The 27,530-nt window shown below is 31.0% G+C and overlaps 1 protein-coding gene across 1 annotated transcript; it reads right to left on the minus strand.

The window, feature by feature from the left end:
- Window positions 1-9,625: 9,625 nt before the first annotated feature.
- LOC132737813 (membrane metallo-endopeptidase-like 1) lies at window positions 9,626-27,515 on the minus strand. The gene is made up of 22 exons (XM_060725165.1): window positions 27,140-27,515; window positions 24,547-24,731; window positions 24,183-24,215; window positions 23,722-23,883; window positions 22,626-22,709; window positions 21,434-21,648; window positions 20,838-21,017; window positions 20,308-20,418; window positions 19,633-19,772; window positions 18,274-18,367; window positions 17,792-17,920; window positions 17,104-17,202; window positions 16,672-16,749; window positions 15,896-15,999; window positions 15,427-15,485; window positions 14,809-14,860; window positions 14,163-14,230; window positions 12,691-12,821; window positions 11,903-11,968; window positions 11,104-11,202; window positions 10,686-10,762; window positions 9,626-10,145 (listed from the first exon to the last, which is right to left on the minus strand). The coding sequence occupies exons 1-22, from the start codon at window positions 27,238-27,240 to the stop codon at window positions 10,046-10,048; spliced, it is 2,367 nt and encodes a 788-aa protein (XP_060581148.1). The 5' UTR covers window positions 27,241-27,515; the 3' UTR covers window positions 9,626-10,045.
- Between the last annotated feature and the right edge of the window lie 15 nt (window positions 27,516-27,530).

The raw sequence follows: 27,530 nt of genomic DNA on the forward strand, positions 1-27,530 counted from the left end.
ATGCTGGCCTCTGCTACCCTGGCCTTATTCTGTGTTTTTTTAGACTTTTGTGATTTCATATCAACAGTTTTCTAGATAAATTTACAAGACTCTTAAACGTAATAAAATATACATCTGAATGTATTTAATTGCAAATATCTCTTAAAATAATATTAAAAATATGTAATTGCTTAAGTTCTAGACCTTTTGTATTGTACGTAATAGAAACTAAATCAGAAATAATAAGATTTATAACTGTTAGCATGTAATCACAAATTCTAAAGTAAGAGTATAGGTTCGAACCCTAACTACTATCGTCTCCACAGTTGCAAGATTGCACGATAATTGCATATAGTAAGGCTTTTTATCTCAAAATATAAAGGGATGTAATATGTGTGTATAAAACAAATTAAATTGATAACTATTTAATAAGATTTGCATTATGAATGTTTTAAATTAAATTTCAATACAATCCTGTATTATAAATCTAAATTCAAAGACACAGAGTTTCTGTTTTTCAATGAATCTTTCACATAACCATCTTTAGCAGTCGCACTTTTCCATCTACCATGTCTTTGCCAAAGTCTATCACTTGTGTAATTATTAGCACTAATTGTAGCTCCACCCGACCGAAAAGAATGTAATCCAAATTTACTTGCATCATATCCTAATTTTTTAAGCTTACTTTTAAAAGATTCATAAATAGTAGTATATGACACATGTTTATTGAGGGAAATCAATTTGAATGGAGTATTATTTCCACAAAAATATACAGGTTTGAAAATAAAATCTGATGAAATACAGTTATATTTGCTGTCAATAAATAACGTTCTAACAATCTAACAGGGCACATAGCCGTTTCAGTCCTTCCAATTACGACTGAGTTTCCGTCTCTTAACACATCTGTCTTCGATTTCTTAACAAATATTTCACAATAAGCATCAACAAATTTTAATTCCATTCTAGTTAGAGACAAAATTTCATTTATTCTGATAAAACCTGCATAAGACAATATGAAAACATCTCTTAAATCAGCTAAGGAACTGCTCTCAGAAGCAAAAACCTCAACAAACTTTTTCAACATAACAGAAGTCACAGGCTCTTTTTTATTAACTGGTTTAGCTGTACGGCGAATACAACTAGATAAACAAAGCTTCAGCCAGAAATCAGTACATGGATTAATTTCGTTCGAAATGATATGCGCCCAATTAACGGAATAAAAAAATGAATTTGCTCAGATTTCCCAACATTACGATCCTGAGTAACTGTAACTAAATAAAGAGCAACTGTTTCTGGTAAAGCAGGTAAACTTTTAAGATTAAATGATTTACACCATGAGGCAAATTTTTTAAACAGTAATTGATAATTACGAACAGTAGAGTTCTCTCTAGCAGCTATTAATGTCTCCTTCACATCTGAAAACAGTTCCACCGGTCGATCGGAAATGTACTGACAAACACGGGAAATTTCATTCCATCTCTTCGAATTGAATAAGCCATCAGAATCACTTTCTATTTGCTGATTGCTGTTGTTGCATGCCTGAGTCCACACTGAATTGTAACAGTTGTTATTGCTGCTGCTGCGGGCTGAACTGAGAAGAGGGTGTGGCGACTGGTCCCAATGCTCCACGACCACGAGATCCGATTCTAGATGTTGCGACTCCGTATTCGGTGGCACAACCTGATGCGAAGTGTCAAATTTCTCCAAATTTATAGCATACGACCTCCCGCAACTGCACGAAGCGCCGCCCCATGGGTCCTCTCGAATAGGGGGTTCTATTTCCTCTATAACTGCGAAAAGAAGACTGCCCAGAAGGACTGAAAATATCAGAAGACACAGCTATTTTACGTTTTTCAATCTTATTGATAGCTCTTTCCTCTGCTTTTCTAATACGCCTATCATCATCCGAATCAGAAGCAAAGTCACACAACTCATACTCATTAACTGTACCCCACCCAGCTGAGGAACTATCAGCAATACGAATAATCTTATTTCTATGATCTAATTTTTCTCTTGCTTCCTTCAAAACTTGCTTAGCTTTTGAAGCATCTCTTTTACTAACTGCTCTATCACAAATGTCTAACAGCTCTAAAATTTCACAGTTAAAATCAAATTGCATCTTTTTTCCAGCACTCGAGAAAGAAATTGAATTCTTAAGTCTGACCTTTTTTCTTGAAGTTTCAGCTGTCCACTCTACTTCTGCTTTCAAATCGTGTTTCAATTCTGAAAACTTCTGGTCGAAATTTCTTGTATTTCTCCAATAATAGCTCTCTTTAAATCAGAACTGCTTTCTTCTGTCATTTTTCGAAATGTATTCTATCAAATACAGACCTCGAGTGACGCTTTTACACATATACTCCCTTATATACAGTACACGCACGTGAAAATCGTTCAAAATGAAAAGGAATGTGCAACAGAGTAAATCGAATTAGCGTAAAATCATAAATATTTGCTATAGATATAACAGATACCATAAACTTCGTATTGTTCGAAACGAAAATAATTTCATTTATAACACGATCAATGTCCATCTTTCATTTATTTTGACAACTATTCTATCGTTGCAATAAAAACAAATAGTTGAACATCTTAGTTTTATGATAGCTTCAGGTAATGTTTCGGTTTGATGTAAGTACATTTGTATTTTTTGTTGTTTATTTTATAATGAATTATTATGATTTTTATTTTCTTCGGAGAAGATGTCAGGACTCAAATTGGTTTTCCCCTGGACAGATTTCATTACAAATACAGTGAAATGTTTTATTCCTCTACACAAATGTTGCAAGTGAAATTAAATAGCATTTTCTCGGTAATTCCTTTTTACGTGGGGAGTTCCAAAATTAATCTTACATTTGTGTATACTCTATGATATAAGTCGTTAAAATCATTTTAACTTGCCCTGTCCCTCAAAGTATTCCCTCTCTACCCTAATGCACGTTTTCAGCCGATCAGTCCACTTTTTGAAATGGTTTTCGTACTCTTCAATGGGTATACTCATAAGATACTGGTAAGTGGCAGAGCCCTGAGCATTTCTTGATTTGTATTTTTTTTCCAGAAAGGTGAAATTTCAGTTTGGGGAACAAGAAATAGTCACAGGGGGCTAGGTCTGGTAAAAAAGCGGGATTGGGGAGGTCAGTGACCTTTTCCGCCTTCAAAAACCCTGTTATAATTCGTGCCTTGTGAGCTGGCGAATTGTCATGCAAGAGTCTGAGGTACTTTAAACCTGTTTGTCGGCGGTGGCATTTAGAGTGTCTCTTAAGTTTGTGAAGTACAACGTCTCTTTAGTACTTGCCTGTGACAATTCTACTTTTCGGCACAGGAATTTGCATGACTGGACCCTTGTTATCAAAGAATATAACATACAAAACCTTTCTCACGGTTCGTATTTTTTTAATAATGCTAGGGCGCCTTGCGTTTTAGGTGGCCCAGTTTTGATTAGAGCATTTGTGTTTTGGTTCGAAAATATATACCCATGTTTCGTCACCTGTGGCCAAATTGTCGAAAGCCTTTTTGCTGTACTTCGGGTATCTTTAACAAAAGTTGGGCCTTTTCAACTTGGGACCTCTTTTGGTCGTCAGTTAGTAAATGTGGTATCCACCTAGTATTAATCTTACTAAGCCCAAGATGTTTCTTCATAATGCAATAAAGACGTGCTAAAGGCAAGTTTCTCATTCTAGCTTACTGCTTGACAGTGTACCTTGCGTTTTTCTTCAGGATTTGTCGAAACAAAAACCCTGTTATTATCAAGGTGATTAGATGATCTTCTGCACAGCAATATAAGGCCCATAGCTCTTCCGCAAGAAAAATGATAGCAAGAGGTCCGGGTAAAATTGTCGCTTTTCGGACCGGTGATTAGTTCTTTCTGTATATAAAATGTATAAGTTTTCGAAAAAAATACATCATTTCTTGAGCCAAACTTTTAAACACCATTTGTCTGATTCCAATGCGGATTCAATTTTGTACAAGTTGAGATAGTTTTTGTTTGCACAAAATAAGGCTCAAAGCCCTAGCCCAAGCAATATGGCCGAGATACTATCGCATGGCATGGTCGTTTTTTGTTACGGCGATTTGTTCTTTCTTTATATAAATTGTATAAAAAAACACCATATTTCTCAGTTTACAGTTTAAAGACCATTTGTCTGATTATAAACAACATTATATTTCCTGCTTTTCAAAAAAGAATATTTCTTGATTTCTTGTAAAAACTGAGTGTTGGTGTTCGGATGAACATCCTAAATGATACAAAAGTATTTCCTTTAATCCTTTTTTCCAAAAACAATGTCATCAACAAAGGTATGTTTTATGTTTGTGATTTATTATAAAAAGATTGTACATTTCACTCATTTAATGTGTGGAAAACCAAACAAAACAAAGAAATGGCGTAATTAATAACACAAGTGTATCCGAAATGCAGCTGAAATGATTCTCATGGAGTGTTACTATATCTCGACAATATTATCAATTGCATTATCACAATATTATCAATATGCTCAAAACACAATCATTTTTGGATCATGCTACGGGAAAGGATTTATTTATTTTGTTTCTTTTATCTTTTTCGACAAAATGAGCCTCAATTTATTTATTATAATTATATGATAATCTTTTGTGCCTCTTCTATGCAGAAATCAACAAAGGCATTGACACTATACCAAGTAAGTATGGATGAGAGAACTGGAGCAAAATGTCTTTTATCAAAAAAGGAAATTATATCTAGTATAATTATTAATTTTCCATTGACAAGAAATCATTATCGAGAACTTGTTGACTCCTTTCTTACAATCATATTATCAATCATAAATGATGAAGGGACCCTATATATTGCTTTGTTGATTAGATAGGGCAATCGTACGTACATGGCATTATATATAGTGTCATATGCGTAACACTGTTTATCAACAAGTACAAATGTTGCTGCAATACAGCAATTGAGAAGCTCCGCGCAAAAAATGCGCTCATTACAGATACCTTACCAAATTATACCTACGCACAGGTCATGTTATATTCAGATTAAGTACTATTGTAGATTTTTTTCGAATGTTTTGTAAACCATTTTTTTGCATAATTATACTTATCTTATACACTGTCCATAATTAAAAAGAGGGGCCAGATATTTAATTTGAAAAAATGCTTTCACTGATGCCTACCTATTAAGGAAAGTGATTCCATTGAATACAAACAAGACTTACAAGACTTGTAAATGTTATGTGACATGACAGTACTGTGTTCTGTTTGTGTCAATACTGTAGTCAGTAATATAAGATGATAAAAATATCAAAGTCTGTTTTTTTATTATTATAATTGTAACAAATATACAAAAGTAACAAAAGGGACTAATATTATTATATAGTAATATTACATGCATTTTTTTCATGTCAAATTAAAAAAATGGTTTCTTTCAATACTGATAGAAGACTGTGAGCAGGTATTAGGAAATTCACTAACATCATGTTCGTGCGAGTCAAAGGTATAAAAGCTACTTGACATTAGTGATATATAAAAAGCTATTGTTAATTGAATTATTGGAAGATCAATATACTTTTTTGCTGAATTGCTTTAAAACCATTCATAAAAAACAACAATACACCTCATGTTCAAACTGCAGATCAAAGTTTCTGTTGTGTTGTTACCAATGATGCGATCTATCTATAGTCTATGCTTAATGAGGGTCCAGCCGCCCGTACGCGCACTAATGCAGCTTTCGCTGTCGAGTACGGACCCTGGACATGTCACCAAGCACAAAGTGTTGGTAATTTACCTCCGTGCATTACCAATGATACCAATGAAATGTAACCATATATACTAAAGTTATAATTATTTCAAAACAACCAATATATCAACATTTTATTTTCATAAATATAAATTAAGATTAATTATCAAAAGCAAACTTATTAAAGTCTTATGCCTGAAATCTTCTTTATATTGCCAATTCAATCACTAATAGTATACTTGATATGCTGTGTGTAAATGTAATTCAAAATGTAACAAATTATAATTTCATGTACTACTCAAAAAGGTTAATAACAAATTTATAACCTATGTGTCAAAAATCAGAACATTTATAGCTATTTATAGCTTTCGAATTCATGTACAGCAGAACTGCTTTCCGGTTCTCATTCATTAATATGGCATAAAGCGAATCACCGAAGGGGGAACCAATATAATAATCGGATGGAGTTATTGAATCCGAATTTATTTTCAGCTGTAAATCGAAGGGATTAATTGATAAAATCCGAGCCCATGGACAAAAAATAGTAAACACAAATAGCTCCGTGCCTGTGGGCGCGGAGCAATAAAATGTTAGATGATCGAAATTTCGGACAGAGCCAGATTTAAGACAATAAACATAGTGTTATGTTGTTAAATCAGAAAAAACATTTCGAAAGTGTTGCTGTTTGCACATTTTCAATTTCCTTTCAGATCTGTTTGTAGAAACGATATGACAAATATGTATATCTATAATAATCACCTGTCAGACAATTTGACATTAACTTGGCAAATACTACTTACATGTCTACTCGTATATGTCTAAGATTTAATGATATTTCTATTATGGCTTGATGATATCAAGGACAAAATGCGGACAAAAAATATTTTCTGCATTAAAAAACTTTTTTTTAGATAAATATGAGTGTTGCTATATTCCGACAATTCGACAATTTTATCATTTGTATAAATTTGAAACTTTACAAACCACACAATTAAAGTTATCAATTTTCTCAAGACATAACTATTTTGGGACCTTTCTGCTACGGCGAGGGGATTGATTATTATTTCTTATTTCTTATTAATGTTTCTTTTATTTTTTCAACAACATTCTCCTTATTGAATTTACAATATTTTACAATTTACAATATTTTATTATATGATATTCTTTTGTTTATATTCTATACAGACACTAGTAAAGGCATTGACACTTAACCAAGTAAGTATGGAAGAGAACTGGTGTAAAATGTGTTGAACGTTCGTCAAAACAGGAAATTAGATCTATATCAAATATCCATTGACAAGAAATAATTACCGAGAACTCTATAACTCCTTTCTTACACTCATGTTAATTATCACAAATGATGGACAGCTCCTACATGTAGCTCTGATGATTGAATAGGGTCGTTGAACGTCCATGACATTATAATTAAGTATAATACGAGTTACACTGTGGGCTTTTATCAATTAACCTTTAGACTATATTTGGATGATCCAAAATTTGGACAACATAGCAGGATTCAAGACAAAAAATGTTATGTTTGCAAACAAGAAAAAAACAATTTGAAAGTCTGCTGTTTGCACATTTTCAATTTCCTTTTAGATTTGTTTGTAGAAATGGTATGACAAGTATGTATTTCTTTAAAGCAATCACCCGTCAGACAATTTGATATCTATTTGGAAGATACAACTTACATGTCTATATATCTAAGATGTTATGACATTTCTGTAATATATTGAAGATTTTAAGGACAATGTGTGGACAAAACATATTTCCCGGTTATTCAAAAAAAAATATTTCTTGTCAAAAATACCTGAGTGCTGGTGAACGGAAGGATATGCTAAATTAATGAAATTTCTCAAAAGCATTTTCATTTTTCTTCCAAAACCATATTATCAACAAAGGTACATTTTATGTTTGTGGTTTATTAATACATGTTGTACCGGATTGTACATTTCACATTTTCTCGATACATATTATATGTAGATCAATGCCAATTTTATTTTACAATTTAGGAAAGATAAAAGCTGTTAACTTTGAAGGAACTATTGCATGATTGTATTGATAATATAAGATCTTCATTTTGAATCAATAGGGTATACAGTAAAAATATACTTTTCACTTAGTTTGACTTATAATCAATAGAAGAGGACACAAACAAGTTCACTTTATTGTCTGAAAGAAAAGAATGTCAATACATGATAATGGAAGTTCAAAACGTAACGTTTAAGATTTGATATGAAATAATTTGTTAAAAATGAGGTACTTTGCTTTCTAGTGAATTTGTACCACATATAATGATGGAATAGTTCACTTAAACAATGTTTTTTTTTCTATACATATATCTAAAATGTTTAACTGTCTGATCCGTTATATCACATGAAATATATTATCAATTTACCTGCTGATGTTGTCCAACGTGTTTTTCCCTACTGTTTTGTTTGAAACAGTCCATTCAATATTTTAAGGAATTTCGAAAATAAAAAAAAAAATAATAATGTAAAAACTGAGTATAGGCATTGAAGGCTGACCCATTCCTTTACTTGTGACAAACCCTTATCACTTCTGGCTATAGCTTTAGAGAAAAACTAGTGTGTATTATTTATCTATTGCAATTTGTTTATCTAACAAAGTACCTATTTTGGCAGCAACACCTTATTTCTTTCGCGATGCGTATAATGGTCTCATTGGCCTTATGTGCATCAAATAGTATCATTACAAAAATCGACTTGCATCTATATTAAGAATCATTCAGTGAATAACTGAATTCAAAATTCATAGTTCTACCTTTTGGTAGATAATAACATTATCATGGTAACATGTACCGTGTCCGTACTCTGAGTGCTTGAAAAGGCGGATGGACCCTCCATTTTAATTCAATGTTTGCGCAGAAAATGAATAAAATAATCTAATAGAGATAAAGAGTGTTAAACTAATTGTTTTAGCATTTTAAATCTCTACTGTTGAAAGTCTGTGATGTTACTTACCCGAGCGCTTTATATTCCCTTCTGTGATGATAGCCAGACGTTGCTTTTTGTCAATATAGACATAAAATAATTTTTCGAATGGAAAATATTTTTTATTTCGCACCTTTTGTCATACAGAAACGAACTCTTTTTCAGTTACAATTATAATGTCCTGATGACGACAACAAAAGTTCGCTATGCATTTTAAAGCACGCAACCAATCTATCATGTTGATGTTACATAACATTTTCAAGCACCGCTGAAACCACAAAAACACCCTCATCTGTTTTGCAAGATTATTTCTTCCTTCACATTTTGCATACTCTCTTTTGGGTGTCAACATATGATATGGGGCTGACAAAATATAAAAGCACATGTCTGCATATCTTGATTATTTTCAAAAGCAAATCTTTATAATCAAAACAGCAGTCAGTATTGTGTTAATAAATGTGTGTAGGTACTTTATTTATGCAATGCTTTCGTAAACATTAACAAAATGTTAGAATTTTTTCGTGCAAGTGTCACTTCCTCAGAAACTGTCATAAAACTAATGGAATTGAAGTGTCAGATTTGATGTATGTTGTTTTTTTAGATTCCAATCTAAATGCATACATCTTGATGATAATTATATCCTTTTACTGAAGGAATTTTACTCAGTACAAATTATGTAAAAACAGATATAACATCGTTATTCCTTGCAAAAGCTATGTATTCTCAGTATTTCTAGATGTATTTTTCCTTTTAAAACCTAGACAAAGGTATGTGAAATTTTAGTTTTACATTAACGAAATACATATATAAATATTACGCAAATTTAAAGTAGACCTACAAAACAAGTCCATATTTATGATAATAGTTTTAACATTATGTTTTCCGACAGACATCTTTTAAATTTTGAAAGGTATAGTTTCAATGCATATATAATAATTTCTGTTATAGAAATTCACTGATTAAAAAAGAGATACCACGCTATAAGGTAGATGTGTCTTTATTAAAACATATTTGTTATTGATTTGTTGTGCAAAAGAAACAAAAACAGTTAAGTTGTCTCTTGGATATGCATCAACACCGTATAGTACTTCAAAATATATCATTAAGTAAACATATTTCTGTTATTGATATAAATATTTCAATGATAGTGTAGAGCTTAATTTAAAACAGTATTCATTCTTCAAAAATCATCCTCATATTATCATTCTCAAAGTTGTCTGAACAAGAAATTTTCAAATGAAGGAGTAAGCCTGTAAAGAACATATAAAATGGGGGGATTACCATTAAAATGAAGGAACGAACTAAAAATTTTAATAAAAATTTATTGCATTAATTTATGGGGTTTTTTTTAATTAAAAGTGCTATTATGCGTTATCCATATGTTCCTGATGTTTTACTTTTTTCACCATACAGCACACTTTTTCTCTGGATTCATGAAACTGTTCTTCTTACATCCAAACGCTGCAGAAAATTCCCGAGTATTTTGCAATGTACCTACCACTCTAAAAAAACAAGGCAAAAATAAAACTTTAGCACCAAATTTATATCTTTTGTAACATACCTTCCTAGCAAATGCAGCGGAAACTCCCACTGGAACTGACGTTCTTGATCATCTAGCATTGAACATCGCAAAAGCAAAAAAAAAAAAAAAGAGTACACAGCGGGAAAAAAAATCTGACGAGTTCAGTCCAATACGGTTTCTCGACATGTGTTTAAGACGCTTGCAAAATAACAAGACAGCAATAAATCAGATGCTTTTGTTTTTAACGGCTATTATCGACGGTCTATGGTATATTGAAAATGATATTGGCACTCTACTTTATAAAATGTATACTGGAGAATATTGTTTATAATACAGACAATTTATGGGATATTCACGTGATGCAATCCAAAAGCAATAATTGAATATGAATACAATGTATTTCTATAAATTACATGTTGATAATGTACGCTCTCTTGTTTTTTTTTTTTTTTTTTTTTTTGTTTTTTTTTTTTTTTTTTATTTGTTTTTTTTTCCAAGAAAGAATTTAAAAACGAATTACCTAAATTGACCAGGACTGTGAACACCAGTGTTAACGGCACTAATGATGTTTTCTTTTCTTGCATTATTACACCAAACCTGTGAAAATACATGATATAGTGTTCAAAAACTTCAGCATTACAACAATTATTAATTTATTTTTTTTCTGAACTTTATCACAAATGGCTGAACTTCAGATAAAAATATACAAAACCGTATAACATACTAGCACAATTGCCGGCACCTGATGTTTTAAACATTGGCAAAAACATATAAATAGCATTAAGAGGAGACGAAGCATATCACCTAACATACATCAATTTTATAATTATTAACACACATACACACACATATTATTATAACATACAACGGAATACATATCGCATTTTGCTTATTCTTTGAACAGTATACAGACAACGGATTCCTTTGTTAAAAATTACCTGTGCATAGTTGATAAAGAATAGCTGATTATTGGTAAAGTTAACTCCTGGTAACAAGGCTTCTTCTTTTCCACGTTTTTCCACCCATTTTCTGTATGCCTGCAAATTATAAAGAAACAATATTACTAAATATGAATATATATTATCAATAAAATACTTAGCATTAACAGCATATATGTAATTTGATTATGTCCCTCATTCATTTAACACTTCATTTATTAATAAAAAGCCTTAATATTGTCCTTGTTCCTTTGAGATTTTAAAATTTAACTCACTACTGTTAGTGTTTATGATTGTTAATTACAAATGTCTGGAAAATTCCATTGGAAGCATTAAAAACAGCAAAATTTCAAATTGCAGACTCGGATTGATTGCGTCTGTACATGAGTACACGAAGACTCAAATGAGCATGCGTTTTCAAAGAACTAATTTTTTTAGTTTGCCCACTGATCAGCATCATGTACATAATTCAAATTAATATGATCTCATATAAGAATTAGAATGAATAATTATCAAGTGCACCCAAGGTCGCCTGTCTACGTTGTCGTTTTCCAATGAACGACATAAAATATATTATTTTTTTCTTATTATTGTTTTAAGTGGTTTTTTTTTGCACATTTCGACACCTTTTCGACACAATACGATATTATATTCATATCTATCAAATGTACATTCTTTTAAATGTCGTATTCGACTATTTGTCAATTCCTTTTATCAAATATCTTTTGACGTTATGTTGTGCACCGTGTGCACCGTTCACAAGCATACACAACCAAAATTGAACTGTGTTTATATTCACCCTGAAACTTTGTTTAAGGCCACCATTGTCTGCTATATTCTCTCCTTGCGTATTAATTCCATTTATCTGAAAGTAACATGTGACTGAGTAATAAATGTGCCTTTTAGAACATTGTAACAGATTAATTTCCAGTTCAATCTTTTTGTTTTGAAATTCAGAATATTGGATCGTTTTTTTTTTTATTGTGCATATCCTTTTGTTAAGAAAATGTTACCATTCTATCATGTTAATCTATCAAGGTAAACGTTATCACAAAATATAAACTAATAACAATAGATAAAATACATGGTGGTTTGTAGCGGACTTTACATGCAAAAGTTATTTCAGAGAGCTGTTTCTAACATATATGTATATAAGAAACCCTGTATTGTCAACCATATCATTTCAGTTTTAATTATAAAAGTGTATAAATCTATATATATAAGATCTCTTTTCGATTTATAAAATATTGTTTATATCATAATTAAAATTATCATAGCTTCAGAATACATGAAATAAAATAAATTTGTCCGTATATTTTGTTAAAAATGAATGGAACATGTTCCAAATAATCGCTATGTACACTATTTCGTTCCGGAATGTTTTATTATGATTTTTGTACAAAACACATATGTGTTAAATAACAGTTTCATCTTTGTTACAACTTTTATGACAAATTATCATAAGGCAATTTTTACCGTTTTCTAAATTTGTGCTAAATTTTTCATCAGCTTAAGCTTAATATCCTTTAAGTTAATTAAAGAATTTACGTTTTTGTAAGTTAACATATTTAATTAAATGATCCTTACATTCAAACCTGCCTCTGGTACAACAAACTCATTATATTGGTCAATTATACACTGAGCCTTTTCTTTAAAGCGTGTAATAACTGAGGTATTCCACCATTGGTTGAGATTGCCAGTTTTATCATATTGTCTTCCTGTGTAATAATGAAAATAATTCATGTAAATATTGCCTTTCAAACTATTCTTCTGCTTTGTATTTGAAATAACAATATTGCATTGTCCATTTTTACATCGAAATACTGACATGTGCTCCAAACAGCACGACCTCTATTTCAGCAGCATCCATATGAGTCTTGTAAAATAACACGGGCATTTCCAGGCTGCCATAGCTAATAAAATGGTTAAACAGTCCTATGTATAAAGTGGACAAAACGTTAACAATCAACAAAATAATATTAACTAGAAATGTCTCCATAGGACACAAATACCAAATAAATCCACAAGCATCCAGGTGTACATATCAACATTCTCGAAAAGTTTGTTTTTTTACTCTAGCTCAAGCACTTTTAGTCCTACATGTGACACAACATGGGAACTCACGCAAAGACGGACAATGGCAGATATAAATCCTTCCACAATAATACACTCATTATGTCATTTTTTAAGAACGTGTATTTTCAGAAACAAAGATGATTTTACAATGACATGAGATTTTTTTTCTAATACAAATTCCATGACTTATCAATAAATTTATCATTTATTGTCAATTTTAAAAACATATTATCAACAAGTTAATATAATAAAAAGAAATTATTTCTTCAAGGATAAATTTGTAACAACAGAAATAACAATAATGGTATTGTAATGAAAATGAAAAACAATCAGTCAAAGAGACACTATCTATACGGAGTATTATAGCGTCTTTACTGACTGAATTCATTCCCTTGCATAACAATATCTAAAGTACATACAATAGAATCAAATGCATCAACGCCTATATATTATGCTAAAATATGATATTTAGTACAATACAGTCTCTTCTGAAATGTAACCATCTTTTGAATACACAGAGAAAGAAATGTTACATTCTAAACTCTGTATTCTACAGGAAATCAAAGTATGATTACATCAAGTCATTAAAAAAGATTAGTCTAAATTAATTTGACAAGTAATAGTGTATAGAGCTTCCCAAACAAAGTTTGAACATGCGCTCAAATTAGACATATTTATGAATTTTTTACTATGTTTCAAATTTCTGCAAAAAAATATTTTACCAAAAGACGAGCAGAATATTACTTTTTACCCAAAGACGAGCATAGTATATGTATATCTTTAAACATCTTGTAACACTTATTTCATTGTAAAGTCTAATAGATTTAATTATTCTTAAGTAAAAGGGCTAACTATTTATGAATTAAGAATATACACAATTGTATTGTTGAAAATAGTTCAACCTTTTGGTTAAGAAAACCATGATAGCCTAATGAAAGAATTTAACATTTTTATGCCACAAACAAATATTTCAAATGTTTTACCTCTATCATCAAAACCGTGAGTTATTTCATGTCCTATCACAGCACCTATTCCACCGTAATTCATGGACCTGTTATATGTAAAGTAATATATCAAATTGTTTTTATCTCTATAAAATATTTAAAAATACAAACCAAGTATATTTCTGTATGATATTAGAGGATTAAATGTTCATATATGCAATAAGCCAAGACAGGTTTATGCACCTTTTTCGTGGAAGTCCTGGCAGGTAATTAAAAACTCGAGATTCATTAAGTACGAGGGTTTCTGCAAAAAGGTGCAGTAATTATATTTATAAGTTAAATAAAGTTTAGAAGTGCATGGTATTAGTGAATTTAATGTATTGTACATACTTTAAACAGGCAGATAGAATATTCGGATAGTTATCATATTTGTAATATGTCAGTCTCAGCTATTCAACGACGTTACGTTTAAATGCTCTTGAACCAGTAATGCGAAAAGATGAATATCCGGAAGTTAGTTGTATGTCAGCAGTGGATTTTAATAATTGTGATGATGCATACAGTGACTAGCAATACGTTTTATGTTTCAGTGTTTAAAGTTTCTTTTTGTGATAATGTATATTCGATTTTCTTTTAAATTGGCGTAGATGATAGAGTGATGTAAATAAAAATTAATATAGCTTACTTTGGTTGACCTTTGTCATAAAAAGGAGGTTGAAGAATCCCTGCTGGGAACACTGAAATAAAATAAAAGGAAACTTAGTGTAAGAAGCACACACCTTTTTATTATTATCTTTTTATTCATTAATAATAGCAACATCATAATTAACATTAGTAACAACAATACCAATCAATAACATCATAAACGATTCACACATTATCATTATCATGTTTATTATTATCATCAGCATCACAAACAACATTAATAAACCAAATGCAGTCGTCAATAAGAACAATAACTGTAACAACTGCGTCATCAACAACAACATCACTATCAACGTCATCGTCTTCATCATTTTCGATAATAATAAAATCAATATTATAATAATGTTAATCAATACAATTATGGAGAAAAGTGATCGATTATCTATTACAAAATATAGTAATTATTCATACCATAACAACTTGAATTGCCCTGATTAAAAATCTTTAAGATGAGAATGTCATGAATATTTTGCTTTGTGATCTCTGACCTTGAATCAGTTTACAAGCAAATTCAACATTCACCCTTGCTAAAATCGTCAGTATAAGCAACAATACGTTGTAGATTTGATACGTTTGTTTTAGATTCATAAATACTTACTTATAGCATTTTGCAATGGGCTGTAGAATGCATTAACAATAGAAGGTGGGGTTGTCCATCTAAAAAAAATATGTTTACAAGACTCAGTATTGTAGTGTCTTAAAATGTGTGAATAAATCGCTATATGATAGATATGTAGCGCACTTATACAGTTTTCAAGAGCGCAACTATATATTTAGTAAATTTGAAAAGATTTTGTGTGTTACAAGGACTTTTCATTTAAATCAGAGGCGTTTTTAGGTAACAAGATAAAACCATTTATACGATAAACATGAACTTAATATTCCAATTACTACACTCTGATGTTACCCTACATTTCGCTGTCTGCAAAGAAACACTGTTAATTTTTAACTTGCTATTTATATATTTGTTAAATGATTTACAATTGAACCTTATTTTATTTTTAATGAAATGTATTTTTAATGAAATTTGATTACAAAAAATATAAATAAAAAGTGATTTATCATACATATTTTTATCATATTTCTGTCGCAATTTGGTCAGTCCTTCAGCCGATGACCTCTTCAAATTGTTTAAGACGTTCATGAAATAATCGTCCCTGTCTATTGTCACCTAAAAAAACAAGTAATGCAAACGACGTTTCAAAACAAACCATCCGGTATGTCATATTTAATAATACAATGCCTGTCATATTAAATAACCCAATCGACAAATATTGGTTTCTATTCACATAATTGACTGGGATCAAGTTTTTCTTAAAGCGGATAATAAATCAATAACCCATAGTCCGGTGGCCCTTGCGAGTAGTGCAGAAAAAGATCACGTCTGTGCCATCTGTTCATTGACAGCACTGTACTAAATATAATATGTTTTCTCTAAAATTAATGATGATTAAGCGATGGACAAGTTCGTTGAAAATATTAAGCTTGGTAAATAAACCACATGTTGAGCTACATATAAAAACCCCTATCAGGTAAAACCTATCTGCTTTGACTTACAAGAGATGTTGGGGTTCTTTCTTACCTGACATACGACACAGAATTACACCTATAGTATTTCTGTTAGGCTAATATTTAGCTGAAAAGTCGCCAAAACTCTATATTTTTTTACAAAGCGGAATAATATAAGGAGGCACATAGGATACATTTAAATTAAACAAAGGGGAAATTTATTTTAGCAATGACATACAAAAAATAAATTGACTCGCTTCTTTCACAAATTATTGAAATGAAAAACACTCGATAACTTGCAATAATAGAAATATTTTTTAATATGTTTACGTACGTTTTCATATAGCTTGTTGACTTTCTCATCAACTAACACGTCATCTGGATAGCCGATCCATTCTTTTATTGCATTTGCCTAATAAAACAATTTAAAGAGCCCTTTTACATGAATAAGCAAGTAAGTGCGATTACCCTTACCGACAGTCAATTAAAAATGTATTTAAAATGTGATAATCATAGAAAAAAATATGGTATCTTATTGCACTAATGTGCATTATGATACATATCTTGGAAGAAATATATCACCCATTTTAGACCATAAATGAGCTGCTAAATCGTCACATCAAAAGATATTAATTAATTTGCTACTGTTGATAGTGATATTCTACACATAAATAAAAGGATTTGTGCAATAAATTCTATTTTCTTTCTTTCAAAATATTCATGAACAGGAAGCAAAATTTGCTAATAGCCGGAAATCAGTGTTTACCTTTTCACTTGCAAGTATTCTTGTTCCATCATCCATCCACTCTACTTCATCTAACAGCTCATCAAATGCGTCTCTGATGTTTTTAATCATATTAAGTGCCTTGAGAATATAAAATATGTAATTAACAGTCACTGCGATAAACCTAGATTCAAATACAAACTATATTTGTATGGAAGAAAATAAACAGATGCTAATTGGCTTTTATTTAAACTTCAACCAAAAGCAATCATAAATATCATTTTTTAAAAATCTTATTTTGTCTTTAAGTAACGGATCTGTCAGTCTTGTTTGCAAATATATTAGCAGACGGTTTATTCATGTGGTAAGCAACAAAAGGGACCAAACTTTTCTATAACTACGGCAATTTGTTTAAAATTTCGATAGTGTCTTTATCTAAATGAGTTGAGACATTTTGTTCCATGTTATTCATGTACCTAAGTTTCAATATGATATTTTAAGTATTGTATATCACATTCGTGTGCTATTATGTTTTGACATATTGTGATTGAAACAACACGTGTGTTCATTAAAATAATAATTGTTACCCATATTACAATATTTCATTTTTATTCTCGGTGGTTTAAAAAATATACTAGAGTTATTATTTTTTAACACTTACTAATTATTTCTGGTGACTATAGAAATAATTATATTGGAGTTAACTGTACGTACTGTTTTGTACACTTACTGAAGTTTTTGCAGATTCGTCAAATGTTTCCTTGACAAACATGTGTCCTACAGCCATACCGAAGTTATACACCGTGTAAGATACACAACCTTTCCACCTGGCAGAGGATGATGCGATTCCATATAAAACCTGGATAGCAAACAATTATCACAGATATTCCAATTATCATTATTACCTGGAACAGACTGGATTCCATTAATACTTATCTATTCAGATTTATACAGATCAATACAGAGTTATCATTTCAAAAAATATAAACTGTTTGAACATACTAATTTTACTCTGTTGCCTGTTCGAGCACAGACATAGCACCTTAGGTGTTTCTCCATCAGTAAAAGTGGAAGTACGATATATGACCTATATGGTAGACGTGAAATCCAAGAAATATATTTAATTAAGATTCATCCGATGCTTTCTGGATTCAGTAATAAATGAACTTCTTATTCTATGTAAATGACTTTCTAAATTGTAACTTTTAATACCTTATTAAAATCCGTCAAAAGTTCTCTAAATCTGCTATCAAGATTGGAAGCACGGTTTTGCACAATGGTCCATACTACATAATTAGCAACTGTGCTGAAAAAAAGAAGCATAGATTATATATTTATGTCCCGAATGATTGAATTGAAACAATACAATAGCAAGTAAAATAATTCATCCTACTGCAATAAGTATGATCCTATGGGATTTATATTTAATTGATCAATCCTAATGGAATTGACAGCATATTAGAACAAATCTTCTGCAAATTAAAACAATTCTACTTCAATAAAAATAATTTAGGAGCAACTGACATCAAATTAAAACAATCATACAGTAATTTAAACAACCCGTCAGCAGTATTTACCAACCCGTCTGCAGTATTTACAATCATACAGCAATTTATAACAAACTAAAACAACTATACAGCAATTGAGAGCAAATTTAAATTATCCTAATTCAATTGATAAAGTCCTACAATAATTGGGTGCATACTGCAATAATCCTACACCAATTGATATCAAATTTAAAAAAAAAATCATACAGCACTTGCCAGTAAATTAAAATAATCAATCCATCCTACAGCAATTGCGATCAAATTAAAACAATCATCCAGCTATTGACAGTACATTAAAACAATTCTACAGAAAATGACAACAGCTAATTCTTACTATCCTAAAGCAAATAATAAAATCCTTGCATTTGGCAGCGAATTATTATAATCCTACAGCAATTTATATAAGATTAAACTAATCCTACAGAAATTGATAGCAATCTTACAGCAATTGTCGGAAAAATAAAACAATCAATTCTACAACAATTTACGGCAAATCAAAGTAATTCTAAAGCAACTGATATTATCCTACAACATTTTATAAGTCATATGACGGAGAAAAACGACCAAAAATAATAAGGACGACTAATGTGTCCAAAGTAGGTACCGTGGGAATCCTTTGTGCATGTGTAAAAGCGACTAAATAGCAATTATTTAAGATCAGAGTATTTCATTTGTAACACTTGGTTACTTATGCCTTTAAATCTAAATACAAGTTAGAACATATTTATCTGTAAGAAAAAAATGTATATAAAGTTGTTTCCAGGTTGCTCGTTTAAAGTGGAGATTTTACATATTCAAAACGTCAAAAGCAAAAATATGAGAACAAAGGTCAAATATGAATGGCTGCAAAATATCTACGAGTTTTCTATCAAAATATATGCAGCCACATAGATAACATATATTCATTAAAACATTGTCATTCTTGATCAGTTGTCATTTTTTCTTTGGTCAATAACATGTACACGCATTCCTTTTGAAATTTATAAATTTAGAGTATGCAATATGTTTATAAATGACAGCTTACCGTTTTCCATGTTTTTGAAGAACATTAAAGAGTCTCTTGAAGTATGAAACGTCCAGCACAATGACCTGCTCGTTTTCATCCAATGCTATTCCAACATTCTCTATGTCAAAAACACCTTGTATGTATTCGAGCCAGTCGAACTGAAACAGATATATGATGCATGAAGTTTTACCAAATTGCACATCAGGACAATGTCAAAGAACCGTAAAAAGGCCAAAAATAGAGAAAAGCAGACTGAAGCCTAATAAGAGAGCCCAACACGGCAAAACTGAAAATCTTGCAGACTCGATTTAATTGAGCTTGTTCATGGATGGTAGTTCTCTGTTGTGCTTGTTCGCTATATGGGCAAAAAGAGATTAATGGGATATAGTTAAAAACAAAGTTAACAATACGTCATTTTATAATTTCATTTGTTTTAACATATTTTTTTTCAATATAACTATATTAGACATATGAACATTTTTTATACAATACATTTTGGGTTGGGGCAGCATTTTAATTTAAAAAATAAGAAAATCAATCCTTTGCATGGTATAAAACTGTATACTAATTAAGGAAAATATGTAGGCGGTATGATAGCTCAGCCGTTTGGGCTATGGCACTAAGGTTCAAATCCTTATCAGGCAGCACGTTTGTGTGACCCCCCTCCCCCCGTCACACATTGTCTAGACCTACCTGTACAGTGTCCGTTGTATTTGGCTCTGTAAAATTCTGTTTTAACTGTGCAATTGTCATCTTATTATACAGGGCATCGAAATCTCGTCTGTCTTCTGGCTTTGTTGTGATCTGAATTCAATTAACGGTACAAATCCCGGAAAGTTAGAATTATATTTCATTTTGAGGAACGCTAATAAAATTAACAATCGAGAATGATCTTTTTACATCGGAATACCTGCTTCTACTAAGTTATATAGATGAATATGTCATTAATTTGGTTTGTGATTTTAAAAAACTAACAAGGATACAATAATATAATAATCGAATAAGATATTCTTGAGTTAAACCAAATTTTTAGAGACTGGAACGTAAACTCTGGCTTAAAATCTCTTTCAGCAATACCACAATTATGTTTACCTTCAAATTTCAATTGTTATTTTTAAGAGGATAATGTTCTAATTATGTATGACTTAACAATATTTAAGATATCTATCACTAATAAAACGTAAGATGAATCACATCTATTATGCATATTATTTGTATTTTACATTTGCAAGATCTATTTCCAAGTCGAGCATTTGCCGCATCTCTCTATCTGCAAGATTCTCATCAGCTCCGAACAGTTTAGCTATTGATGACGCAAGAGTGACGTAAGCTTCGCGCATGCGCGCTAATCCATCCTGTAGATAATACAGGCGTCCAGGAAGTCCAAAAGATGGTTGGTCAAACTGGGGAGTGAAATACATTTATGAAAGTATAACAGCGTGAAAACCAGGAAAGGTTTAAACACAAGAGAGTATATGTTAGATATAACAATGTGGGAAAAAACTTCTCGAAAGACATACATAATTTTTTTTTTCAGAAAGATCTAATTTAGGCTATATGCTCCCGTCTCTCACACGAGCAACTTACGAAAAAGACGACAAGGCCGGGTGGTAAACGTGAAAAGTAATCAACCTAGTAATCTAAGGATCTCTAGCTGCGTGGGTTCGAACCCCGTGAGGGACAAGCCATTGTTTCCTTGAACAAGAATCTTTATATATTTGCTCAGTACTGGTTGCTTTGAGAATTTGTCTATAGGCTTATAGCTTCTTTATATTAAACATGTTTATCCAACGAATAGTATGTCACAAAGTATACTTACATAAATGATATACTGTTGTGAGTTCCTTATATCCGGGCTTACGTACATATTAATAACTGGATTATTGTTGTATTGCCGTAGTGTTATCAATAACTGGGACAGGCTAAAATTACTTTCTATCCAGTTTCCACCAAGTTTGGTACCAAGCACTGGCCAGCCACCGAGCTCTTCTAGTAAAGGTACGGCAGCTGTTGAATTTCTCTTCTCAATTGTTTCTGCACAAAAATGTAAACAGTAATTTAAATAAACAAATGTTTTGAATAAAAGTATTTATCTACATATAACTATAACAGTTACACAAATGAGAATAACACCATTTGTTCTTACTATATTTGCTAATATCTCTTATGTCACTTTTAGAATACTAGTATATGATTTGCTTTTTAAATGTGTCTTCGGTTTGCTGTCATTTTGGTGCAGTAATATGTTAACTACTATCATATTCCATTTGGAGTTAACCCGTTACTGCAATAAGTTAAGGACATGTCGTTTCGACCAAATAAATGATACTTTTATCCGTTTCTTACACAAACATTTTCTAATTTTGTGATTATACGCCGTTAATTTGTTGCTGTTTTTGTGGGTTTTATTTGTTTTGTTTTTTTTTTAATTTTTTTTCACTTAATGGCACACAATTTTCACATTAAAAGGTTCCATCATAAAATCAAAAATATGTAGATTTAACTAAATTCAAATAGTACACCGTGTTAATATTCAAAAGTTAGATTCTGATAATTCCAGAACTAGATGGTCGAGGAAAGAAATCATTTTGCATAATTATTCTTGACGCTTTATATACGCTTTACGCTTTATATTCTCCACTGAAATGCAAAAGCCTAAAAACAAACAAAAAAATAAAAGTCTCATATAGATCAGCTGGGGCACTTGACACAAAAAGATTATAAATTATACTCTGTAATAAGTTGAAAGTCGTATTTATGTGCGAATTTAGCCCAATGTGAGTGCAAAGCGTCAAAATGCTTTTCAATTTTCGGTCGTTTTTCACAATTAGAATTATTATTCTGGAAAAAACAGCTTGAGCAAATGATCTGAAATTTTGCAAAGAACTATTGGTCAAGACCTACATTAAATGGAACTTTATTCCCGGAAAATTATTTCTAGTTCCGTAATGTAAAAAAAAAAACCTTAATGGAGTTCCTTTAATGTAAACACTAAAACGTTTTGAACTTACCTAAATCTAAACACGAAGCATACAAATCTTTAGCTTTGACAATACTTGAAAAGTTTTGGTACGCCTGGTTATCATCAAGCAGATCTAAAATTAAATAAGAGTAATGTATATAACTTTATAATGAGCAGACAATGACTAAAGATATTTTTTATACTGAACAGATGCTGACAAAATAATTTTTATACTGAGCAGATGCTAACTTGAGAATTTTTATACTGAACAGAAGCTGACTGAAGATTTTTATACTAAGCAGATGCTAACTTGAGATTTTTTATACTGAACAGAAGCTGACTGAAGATTTTTATACTAAGCAGATGCTAACTTGAGATTTTTTAAAATGAACAGATGCTGACTAAAGATTTTTATACTAAGCAGATGCTAACTTGAGATTTTTTATACTGAACAGAAGCTGACTGAAGATTTTTATACTGAGCAGATGCTAACTTTAGATTTTTTTTTTATACCGAACAGAAGCTGACTGAAGATTTTTATACTGAGCAGATGCTAACTTGAGATTTTTTTTTATACTGAACAGAAGCTGACTGAAGATTTTTATACTGAGCAGATGCTAACTTGAGATTTTTTTATACTGAACAGAAGCTGACTGAAGATTTTTATACTGAGCAGATGCTAACTTGAGATTTTTTTTATACTGAACAGACGCTGACTGAAGATTTTTATACTTAGCAGATGCTAACTTGAGATTTTTTTATACTGAACAGACGCTGACTGAAGATTTTTATACTTAGCAGATGCTAACTTGAGTTTTTTTTATACTGAACAGACGCTGACTGAAGATTTTAATACTGAGCAGATGCTTACTTGAATTTTTTTTATACTGAACAGACGCTGACTGAAGTGTTTAGATTTTTTAATACTGGGCAAATGCTGAAGTTTTCTGTTTACAGGTTAAATAAGTATACAGATCTTTCCTGGAATCAAGTTTGCACTTCATTTTGCAACTTGATAGAAATATTATTAAAGAACATATGCAATGGTATCAATTTTCTCATAATATTTAAACAATGGTTGATTTAGACAGTAAATAGTAACTTTAATTACAATACTTTTGCAAAATAGAGATAAGTATACGTACATTTATTTATCACCTGAACTTTTTCACTTAGAGATCCAAACATACTATAGCTTGAGCTATCATCTGGTATCACGTGTTTCTTTTTCCACGTGCCGCACGAGTACATATAGAAGTCTTCACATGGATCTATTGTCAAGTCCATATTTTCCAGTACGCGTGCACCTGTATTTGAAATTATTACATAAAAAATATTTGTATACTTTTCTTTTTGATTATGTTTTGATGATTTTCATATTTGTAAAAATAATAGGCCCTATTCTGATTGAACGTTTTGAGTAGAAGACGAAACATTTCTTTATTTTGCTAGAATAGAATAATGCCCTTGATTGCTCTATCTTATCTTTTTTTTTCTTTTTTTTTTTTTTTTTTTTTGGATAGGGGAATAGTGTGAAGCGTGTTAAAAATATAATTATATTAAATATAGACTTAAGTACGTATAATTAAAGCTTTCAGTTACTTACTTGCTTTTGCACAGTCCGCTGTAAGACACACTTCTGAAGAAAAAAAATACAAAAAAGTCAGGTAAGACACATTTTTCTATAAAAATCACTTTAGGTACATGTCTTGTTACATTTTTATACCCGATTATTCTTCCTATGCAAGTTACAACATGACATGCTTGATCTTTTATGAATAAATAATCATTAATCAATTATGACACCTAATCAAATATTTTCAATAAAACTTACCAATTCTTGCTTTATCCCGTACTACAATTATAAAAGACCATTATTTTTCTATAATAATTGAATTTAGGCATCTTGATTTATGACTTTAGTTTCTCTGATAAAATTGTTTTTAACACTATTTGTAAAAAAGAAGTACCTGGCGATATGACATCAGGGGCTGGTGCCTTGACAACTTTGTCTGACGTAGAATCATCTAATTCTTGTTTCTGCCTCACTACAACAACGGCCAGTACAACTGCCGCCGCGAGAAATATAACTACGAGAAAAAGTAGTCCCTTTTCACAGGCCGATCTTCTCTTCCACGGACCCTCTCTTTTAAAACTTCAAAAAAGAATTATTCAGAGTTAAGCAAACAAAAGCAGTCCATTTTATTCATTTTAATTTAAGGCAAATCTTTTTAGTACCAGAAAATTCTTTCATTATTTCATTTCTCTATTTGCAGCTGTATGTAACAAAGGGACTCTCCAACCAGCAAGATCAACCGGAAATTCAGTCGTATTTGTACATTCTCCTGTTATAGAAATTTATTAATTTACATCATTTATTAAGATAAGCACACAGAACACAATATAAAGAACAATCGCTCAGCCGGACCGAAGTAGTAAACTTATTAATAATCTTGTTTTTATTTGACCAAACAAATAATGGTAGCGAAATTTTAGACCCTGATATGCTTACATGTGATATGCTTATTTGCAAAATCCGCAAGTAGTCCGTCACGAACTCCTCTAAGCGGTTACTTCACTTTATAAGTACACTAACGCCGAAAAATTAAGGGGACATCACTGCGTAAAGATTGTCAAATGACAGGCGCTTTAATTTTTAAAGCGTCTCAGGGAAGAAAATATAGTTCCCGATTGGTCGAAGATTTCTAATATTGTGTAATTCTTTAACATTTCTGCAAACTACCGGTAAAGAAATCAAATAATTTTGTTACGCGGATGAATATCATTTAATCAATGAAAACTGCTCGGCTGTTTCCGTAAAGCTTTGGATTATTGTGATCGCGTAAATGAACATTTGTTATTTTTACTTTCTGAAAAATAATGTAAGGTTGTTGACTCTAGGACAGGGACGACATAAGGCAGTCGACGATCGATAATCAATTTCAATTCAATTTAAATTTAATAAGGATTACAGAACCTAATTCAGAATTATGTGTTTAGCTTCAGGCTGTTTTCTTATAACTTCCCCGTTGTCCAGGGGCTGCACGCTCGTTTAGGAAGCGAGAGGTCCGGGTTTCAAATCCCAGTTAAAGCAACTCATGTTGTTGTTTTTTTGTTTGTTTGTTTTTTTATTTTATTTTTTTTTATTTTTTTTTTTATTATTTAAATTGTTTAAGCAAAAAAAAACATTAAGTTGAATATCAGTGCTGCAATTAGCCTTTTAGCCAATTTACTACAGTTATAACACTGGACACAGCATTGCTGGCACTACTGTTTATAATCTCACAACCTTCATCTTTCTGACACTTAGAGACCCACACAAATTCAACGCGTTCTGTGCTTTGATTAATGGTAGGCGCTGATTTGCAGGTCTCTTTAGCGCTATTATGCCCGAATTGGTGTGTACTATTTGTTACATTATAATACATTATGATACCTAACTTCATAGTACAATATACAACAATGAAGTCAAACGTATCAAACATAAATCATTAACCATTGTAAAATTTTAAGCGGATTTGTAAAATCCACTACACGGTTATACAGCACAATTCTTTTGCGGCCGGATCAAAAGATAATAATGCCCGCAAAGGCGTAAGGACTGCTGAAGTCATATTAGCATGTCTGTTTTAAAGGCCCATTGACTTTTTACATAAGTAAAGAAGGAACACATTTATGTAAGATAACCGTACAATATTTGAATAGTATTTGTGTTATTACAGTTTCAATAACTTAACCAGCATTTTATAAAACATATACATTTTTGAATTACAATTTTGTTGCTCACGCAAACTAAACCGCTCTATGCTTTTAAAATTTGTGTCTTGGTAAGTGAAAAATGATCTTTAACTGAAAATATCTATGAATCAGAGCCCTCAAGTGCATTATATACATTATTTATCTGGCGTTGATACTTTTAGAGAATATCATATATACAAATTATAGAACACATTCTGGCATTGACAGTTTTAGAGCTTGTCTTCTATAATGCATTTAAATCATAGAACACATTCTGGCCATGATACTTTCAGATAATGTCTGATAAAATACACATAAATTAAAGACCAAATCTAGCATTGATACTTTAGAGAATGTCGATATAATACGTACAAATTAGAGAACACATTCTAGCATTGATACTTTAGAGATTGTCTTATATAATACATATATAAATTATAAAACAAAGTCTGGCATTGATATATTTAGGGTATGTCTTGACATATTAGAAAACTTTTGTAGATTCGTAAAAGTAGCTTATTATTTAAACAAAACAACTTTAGATTAGATAGAATGCAGTAGGCCAGTTATGAGTTACATTAAAATTCATTTATAAATGTATAAATATTTATTCAGTTACATTATTTGTTATGGGAAAATAAAAGAAATTTCATTACAGTTTTTTTTATTCTAATGTATACATTATCGTTAATTTGCACATTACATGTTTTTATGTAAAAAAGATGAACTGTTATTGTTCATGTTAGACGAATAAAAATTCTGTGATATTATTTCCTGTTCTATGTTCTAAAAAAGATATTTCAAATATGCTTAAAGTTACCTTACCTTATTTGAACTTGCGATTCTGCAGCCGTGCTTGATTTACTATAATTTCCATTTTCAGAACTAGTTCTATCAAATCCTGCATTGTCATACACGGCAGACATTTTTGTTTTCGTTTATTTATTCACAATTTTATCTTATATGCAACTAAAATGAGTGCAGCCACTCAAATAATAATTTATCAAAATATTGTTCCGTCTGGACTTGCGCACTAATCTCTATTATGAAAATAATTTTTCACCGTCTAGTGACCAAAATTGGTGAACCGTTATAAAAGTAAATTGGTAGGTTTTATAAATATCTTGTACAAATACACAAATAAAATCCTAAAGTAAATAAAAATTTGTTTATAATGAAACAGGACGCACCAAAAATCGTGACTAAATCGCTTCTT

This window comes from Ruditapes philippinarum, unplaced genomic scaffold, assembly GCF_026571515.1.
Source record: "Ruditapes philippinarum isolate M1 unplaced genomic scaffold, ASM2657151v2 ctg348_1_1_1_1, whole genome shotgun sequence".
Taxonomy (NCBI): domain Eukaryota; kingdom Metazoa; phylum Mollusca; class Bivalvia; order Venerida; family Veneridae; genus Ruditapes; species Ruditapes philippinarum.

Excerpts from the sequence above, each read along its gene's own strand:
- LOC132737813 (XM_060725165.1), bottom strand. The coding sequence starts at position 27,240 with ATGTCTGCCGTGTATGACAATGCAGGATTTGATAGAACTAGTTCTGAA. Across the intron at positions 21,649-22,625 it reads TGCTTCGTGTTTAGATTTAG|AAACAATTGAGAAGAGAAAT; the intron begins GTAAGTTCAAAA and ends ATTTTTGTGCAG. Across the intron at positions 15,486-15,895 it reads CAGAAATATGATAAAAATAT|ATGGACAACCCCACCTTCTA; the intron begins GTATGATAAATC and ends TATTTTTTTTAG.